At 32.0% G+C, this 7,375-nt stretch overlaps 1 protein-coding gene across 1 annotated transcript; it reads left to right on the forward strand.

Annotated features, from left to right (window-relative positions):
- Window positions 1-364: 364 nt before the first annotated feature.
- Window positions 365-6,744, forward strand: LOC110027343 (F-box protein 7). Its single transcript, XM_020728721.1, has 11 exons — window positions 365-488; window positions 1,090-1,176; window positions 1,260-1,372; window positions 3,301-3,417; window positions 3,504-3,600; window positions 3,946-4,019; window positions 4,229-4,282; window positions 4,624-4,722; window positions 4,881-4,939; window positions 5,096-5,306; window positions 6,477-6,744. The coding sequence occupies exons 1-11, from the start codon at window positions 479-481 to the stop codon at window positions 6,534-6,536; spliced, it is 981 nt and encodes a 326-aa protein (XP_020584380.1). The 5' UTR covers window positions 365-478; the 3' UTR covers window positions 6,537-6,744.
- Window positions 6,745-7,375: the final 631 nt, after the last annotated feature.

The raw sequence follows: 7,375 nt of genomic DNA on the forward strand, positions 1-7,375 counted from the left end.
GTAACTCCCGTGTAACCTGCTGTGTAAATCCCGTATAACCCCGCTGTAACAATTATACATGCTTGTAACTCCTATGTAACTCTCGTGTACACGTTTGTAACTCCCATGTAACTTCCGTGTACACTATTATGTACGCAGAAATGCGTACCCCTTGACGTACGCAATTTTTTTCGGTTGGCCTTTCTTTTGTGGGGGCTTTGCCGCTCACTGATTGAACTCGGTCTCGTATTCTCGAACAACTTGCCTTTAGATTCAACGGTCTCGATCAGATTGGGTTCGGAAGGATTGGCCTCTGCCAACTCGAATCCGACGGTCAGATTCGGGTTTTTCATTCTATGGTTCACTTTTAGACGATGAGAATCGTTTCGCCTCATTCTGTTGACTCGTTTTTGAGATGATGACGGAGGTAGGTGATGAGTTCCCTGATCTATTTCTTCCCTCCGCCATTCTTTAACAAGTCCAGTCAATTTTGGTTCTAATGGCATCAGGTAAATCTTTCTTCCTCTTTCAATGTTTTCATCTTTTGATTTTTCCTGTTTCAGAAAATTTAATTCTTGATCTTGGATTTGACAAGGGATTATGGGATATTGATCATTATTAATGAAAAAAACTCGGTGTTCTACAATTTATTGGTTCGCTGATTTAGGTCTCAGATTATTGTGAGTCAATTGTTTGAGCTCGTGCTTTGTTCACTTTTCCTTCTTCCTTTTATTTAATTATCTATGTATGCTTCATTGTTCATGTCGATGAAAATGCTAACTTTTATTAGGGCTTCCACTTGAGCCCTTGAGGGTGATTTTTGGTTCTTGATGAGCTCAGCACGGTAATCCTTCTCTTCGAGTTGGATGTTTGCATTTTAACTGGAAGTACCTTAGAATCCCTATGAAATTCAACAAGAAAATTTTTCAACTGGTTAATCTTCACGAAATCTGACAAAAAGACACATATTTTTCTGAAGATAGGGATGCAAGTTTTGTGATTAAGAATTGGATTGTAGATTTCTTGTAATAATCGAGTAAAGCTTGCGTTTTTTTATAATGTGATGCCTTAATTGTTTCATTTTTCTTAAACAAATAATTGACATTGCAGATATCAGCATTTCAGCTCCTCTGGAGCTTGCATGGTTCTCCCGTTTGATAACCATGCAGTTTATGGGAACTGAGAGACCTTGGCTGAGTGAGTTTCTGAAAAAACAGGTGTAATGTCCTCTTTTTTTGTTTATTTGGAAGGATTTTTAATCTTATATTGATCCTTATTAGATTTGTATGGAAATCGAGTTCGCCCAGTAGCTCCCTTTGGAAGTGCAAGCAGCAAACCTTTTGATGATCCTGCCCTTATTCATCGTTGTTTGCCAGATGAGTTACTTTTTGAGGCATGCTCTCTATATCTTTAGGGCCATTTACATAAATACCACACAATTCTTTTGTATGTACATATCTAACACCTAAATATTCATATTTACATGAATACCACTCAAATCTTTAGCATTGTATCAAATTTACCACCATCACTATCTTTTTAAAAGTTAAATACACTGTTTTATGCTTGAGATTTATGTTATGAGTGTAAATAACAAATTTTTTGTGTTAGATATGTAAATACATAAGAATCGTTGGATATGTACGTAAAATCGCCTATTCTTTATTATAAAACTTTTAAACAATGTGGTTTCATTCCATTCATAGGTTAGATGGATTATAAAGTGTATGTATTACATTTGATTTGTGTAGCTTGCACTTATAGTGAGCTATTCTATGCAAGAGCTTAGTTCTATAAGCATTATACAAAACTAACTCAAGGTAACTCATTGATAGTTGTGAAGGAGGCCTCACATTCCAATTTAAAACTAGCATTCTTTGACATCAAAATTTTTTTCTTATGTCCATTGTTTACATGTTGGATTTAAGTTGTGTTTTTTTTTTAAAAATTGCAAAGTCTTTATGGAATCCATTTGAATTTGTTTCTTTTATTATTGGGGAATCCGGTATCCCTCCTTACGAAGCTATTGATTTAGATTTTTATTTTGATCCCATTGATGTAGGATGTCATAGGATCTAGTGTTCGCTAATGTATAGCTACAATGGATGCACAAAATTGTGCAAATGCCCATAAATTTGCGGAGCACAAACTCTTAATTTAAACAACTATCAATTACTTTCAATTGAATTGAAATTAGAAGGATTTCACGTAGATGATTATTTATAAATTTTCTACCATAAATAATTGGAAGATTTACGTACTTAGCACTCAATTTTCTTGCATCTACATTGCTAACATTTAAACTTTAACTTGTACATACATGCCACCTTCCCTATGCATCAAAACGTGTATCTCACGTTTTAAAAGTTAAAATGGTGGTATTTCTTATGTGTTACAAAATATTTGGGTGCTATAGATGTAATAATTAAAGTTTAGATGTTAGATATGTAAATACATAAGAATTGGGTGGTATGTATGTAAATGCCATCTGATGAGATTAGGAGAGTAGATGTTTTAGATTCGACTTGTGTTAAGAATGATGTTAAGAATAGAGGTAGACCTAGGAAGACTTAGGCTTATTGTATTAAAAATGACCTTAATTTACTAGAACTAAATAAAAATATGACACTAAATAGGACGCAATGGAGAAAAATGATTCATGTAGCCGACCCCACGTAGTGGGATTAAGGCTTTGTTGTTGTTGTTGTTGTTGTTGTATGTAAATGCCCTCAAATAATTTGTGGAAATTACGAAAGATCAAAATCATACAATCAATTAAAATTCAATCCTTCATTGAAATCCATGGTGTGTCAATGTAGGCAATAGTTGGTCATACATTGAGACTAAAGAATAAAGATGCAGTAGAAGGGAAAAAAATCATCATAATACTTTCATTTGTATAGTGGTAATTTAATAACCTGTATAAATTTCTTTTTAGTTTCCCAATTGATCAAAGAAAGAACTAGTAATAAATAATACAAACTAGTAAAAGTTTCTTAGAAAATATGAGGACTTACTTTTACTTGAATCATCTTCCCTTTTTAATGATCACAAGTTCCCTTTGCATATGTTATTTCTGCTTGATATTTAATAGAAAGCAATATAGTTGTTTATTTTGTTGCCTGGCTCTCCCTGTAAGTCTCTTACACCAGATCTATTTCCCTAATAATTCTACCTTACTGTGTTATTCTCCTTTTGTTTCCATATCGAAGATTGACTTATGATTCACTACTCATCTAGAGTTTCACTCCGTATTGAAGAGTAACTCTGCTTATTTATTTCTTTTTCGTTTGAGTGATTTTATCTTGCTCTTGTTATCAGGTTTTTTTGCGAATGAGTCCATTCAGTTTAGGGAGGGCCGCATGTGTTTGTCGCAAGTGGAGATATACGATTCACAATCCAATTTTATGGCGTAGAGCATGCCTGAAAACATGGCAGGTAATAATGTAAATGGAAACAAAAAAACATATATATTTTTTGTATTGTGATTGTAATTCCAATACAATGCAAAACTTGTAATGAAGCTTTCTGGAGCATTGACAAATTACAAAATGGTGCAATTCATGTTTGAGGGTTCATGGAGAAAGATGTGGATTTCCAGACCAAGGATTAGAAATGATGGTATGCTTTATATGTTCTTACTAATCTTAATTTAATAGTTTTTCTGGTGCTGTAACAAAAAGTTATTTGTATTTATTTGGTTATATGCTTTCTTTCTCATTATATATATGCTATAAGAACTGCTCAATTTTATTTAAGTTCCTAATTCATGTGTATTCTATCCTAATTCACTGAAAAACTACATATTTAGATGAATGATAGATATTTTAATTCATCTGAAACGTTAACGCCTCACATTTATGTAAATTTACTTATACACCATTGAAGTTTTCATAGTTTTTTAATTTTGTTGACTCATTATCAGGTGGAATTATCGATTTTACGCTACTATGTTTTCTCTAACAGGCCTTTATGTGAGCAGAAATACTTATATACGTACTGGAGTTGCAGAGTGGAAGGTCACTAATCCGGTCCATCTGGTATGTTCGCTTTTTCTTACATTTTCTTACCTTGATAATTTGTATGTTCTACGCTGGTCTTTTGCAGTATTTCTTTTTAGCAAATGATTTCTAAAGCCTAAAGTCATGGATTTATTATTCCCAGATATCTAACTGGATAGATTTTTATATTTAAAATTTTTTTTTATCAAATATATCCAATCATTATTTGTTGCAAATTTGAATCTCAGGTTTGCTACTTCCGCTATCTCAGATTTTTCCCAAATGGCAAGTTCCTTTACAAGGTAATATATAGACTTGCACATTAGTACTTTTTAGTTTATCTTTAAAGGGATTTATATACATACACAATTCTTTTGTATTTACATATCTAACACCTAAACTTTCATATATATATACGTAGCACTTAAATCTTTAGCATCACATCAAAAATACCAATTTTGCCTTCTTATTAAAAGTGAAATACACCTTTTCATTTATGGTTTCGTAACACCAAAATTTTTTAAATGTAAATATAGAAGTTTAGTTGTTAGATATGTCGATACATGAGAATTATATGGTATGTATGTAAATTTCCTTTATCTTTCTCCTTCTATTCACTGATTTTAATTTTTTCAACAAATAGATTTCATCTCAAAAGGTTAAAGAGGTGGCAAAAATCATGATTCGTGCATCGAAAGCTGAGTGTGTCTTCCAAGGTGAAAGTACACTTTCTGATGATCAGGTAATTTTTTATTTCATTTGTTTCTTCTACCTTTCTAAAATTTTTCTGTTAAAGCTCCCCTTTTCTACCTCCCTAGGAAAGCCATTGCTCCCTCTTTTTTTTTTTTTTCTTTTCTTTTGCAGATAAAATTTCTTAATTTTTTTTTAATTTTTTTGTAGATTAATGCAGTTCTCGTGTATTCAGGCTCTCGTCGAACTCTTCTTAGAATGCGCTTAAGGTATTCAAGTATCCAATATTGAAGTATATATTGAAATTTTTTGATGTTATGTTTCTTGTTTTATTTTGAAACTTTAGATTGATGTGTCAAAATTGTTACCAAACTCTTTACATTTAACCATAAATGGTTGTGCTAAAAGTTGGTGGCTTGTAATAGGATTAGGGGAACCACAATAGGTGCGAACAACCGGCTCGATATGTTGAGACTTGTTACGACTGGCCTGAATGAGTCCGAAATAAGTGATGATGGTGATGACATTTTAGGACTAGTTGAAGGGTGGCAGGAAGATGAGACACATAACCCTGATGTGCCTGCTATTTCGCATAGGAGCGGCTTGTCACCCTTTGTTTTTGTTCCATTTGAGGAGGTGAGCCTCTCAACTTCAGTTTATTATCAGTTTTTGGGGCATTACACATAAAAAGTGGAATATATATGTTCATGCATAGGAAGGTGGTGTAAAAATTGAAGTTTAGGTGTTTGATATGTAAATACATAAGAATTGAGTTGTATGTATGTATATTTTCTTTGTCTTAACTCACTCATACATGTGTTAAGCCTTGAAAGAACTATCTGCCATGATTCTTGATTTTTTGATATTTATGGCCTCTACGTTGTTGCATAGCTCGCTAACATGAGCAAGATTGATATTGGATACAAATTTATTTTGACCTATTGAGAGAGGTTATTAATTCTTATGTAAATGTTGATCGAGTTCATTCCATGATTATAAATCGTAACTCCAACCTGTTCTCATTTTCGGTGGTAAATATCTACTATTTCTTTCATAAAATGAGTTTTCAACCATAAATAGATGCAGAACTAACAGAGATTTTCTTGAGCAATTGCTAGAATTAGAGTTCATTGATATTTCTAATATAGTTGATGCTATAACATATAATTTTGTGTTATGGTGTAGTAGTTGAACTCAATGGCAAATTCAATGGATTATTTATAGTGCTTCTCCTACTTTAAAAAAATACTATTGGAGTTGCTTAATGAGGCGAAATTTTTTAATTAGACCGGATTATTTTAAAATTCTATGTTTTTTTAAGGGCATTTACATACATACCACACAATTCTTATTTATTTACATATCTAAAACATTTATATTTACATACATGACACTTAAATCGTTAGCATCATATCAAAAATACCACCTCATTATTATTTTTTTAAATAAAATGCACATTTTCATGCATAGGTTTTTGACACCAAAGTGTTATAAGCATAAAGTGAAACCTTGGGTGTTTGATATGTAAATACATAAAAATTGTGTGGTATGTAAGTAAATTTCTCCCTTCTTTTTTTTTAAAGTTCAAATTGTTAGTTCAAATTTGTTTTTCTTTTTCAGACAATATTTGCCATGTATTTAATTAAAAATTACCTTTTAATATTTGCCATGTGTTGAGTGAAACTTTCCTTTTAATGGCTTTTCTTTTAATATTTATTGTGTGGCCTAAATCAAGTGAAATATTTATGGATTTAAACTTTATACTTTGCCGGTTTTAATTCCTTCGCCATTACTTGTGCATTGCAGGTGGAAACGTCAGTCTTGAACCTTCCTGTGGACAAGATGGACTACTTCGTTCCAGGCTGAAGTTTTTCAACTACTCCCCACTTATTGTATATGTACAGCTTATGTTTAATATTGTGTCAAGGACTTGTGTTTTTTGCTTCTGTGATTTTTTTATCTCTTTTTTGGACTGAATGCTTGCTATATTTTAAGAAGCACAAGATGGGTTGTGCTTTTTGTAAGTTTTCTTTATGTTATTTTATAATTTGTAAATAGTTGTTATGGCAGTAAAGCAAATGCTATGTTGAATGTGGAATTGATTTCTGTAATGTTCCTGTTTTCGTGCTGAGATTGAGGAATATAGTAAGCTTTGATCTATGTTGGAGTGTATTTTTCCGTTATATGATAATTCTGTGGATGGAGAGAATATTACATCTGAATGCATCCGGAGTTAAATGATGGGCGCCACGTGTCAAGTGGGCCCCACCGCAATATATTAATATTGGCCAATGTTGAAAGCGGTGGGGCCCACTTGACACATGGATGAATTAAGAACCTATTAGTTGGCCTTTTAATTTATGAAAAGATGGCAGATATTTTTGAAAAATCTATATATTGTGAAACAAAATTGAGCATTTAGAAATACTCTTTCAAAATGAGAATATTTGAACGTCTTGATACTTGATTTATCTGTGAGTATGAATAATTTTGTAATAAACGAGCACTTAAGCTCAAATAATCTTGAGCTCGGCTTAATTAATTACTTATTATTCTTTTGATTTACTTAGGAAAATAATATTTTTAAGGACTTCTTTGAGAAATATAAAAAAATAATTTTCCTTATTGTTTGCTTAGAAATTATGATAAAATCAGGCTACAATTTTACAAAAAATGAAATAGTTTTGCAATTTTTGTGTGGTTCA

Source organism: Phalaenopsis equestris, unplaced genomic scaffold, assembly GCF_001263595.1.
Source record: "Phalaenopsis equestris unplaced genomic scaffold, ASM126359v1 Scaffold000425, whole genome shotgun sequence".
Lineage (NCBI taxonomy): Eukaryota > Viridiplantae > Streptophyta > Magnoliopsida > Asparagales > Orchidaceae > Phalaenopsis > Phalaenopsis equestris.

Excerpts from the sequence above, each read along its gene's own strand:
- LOC110027343 (XM_020728721.1), top strand. Across the intron at positions 3,418-3,503 it reads CATGCCTGAAAACATGGCAG|CTTTCTGGAGCATTGACAAA; the intron begins GTAATAATGTAA and ends CTTGTAATGAAG. Across the intron at positions 4,723-4,880 it reads GTACACTTTCTGATGATCAG|ATTAATGCAGTTCTCGTGTA; the intron begins GTAATTTTTTAT and ends ATTTTTTTGTAG.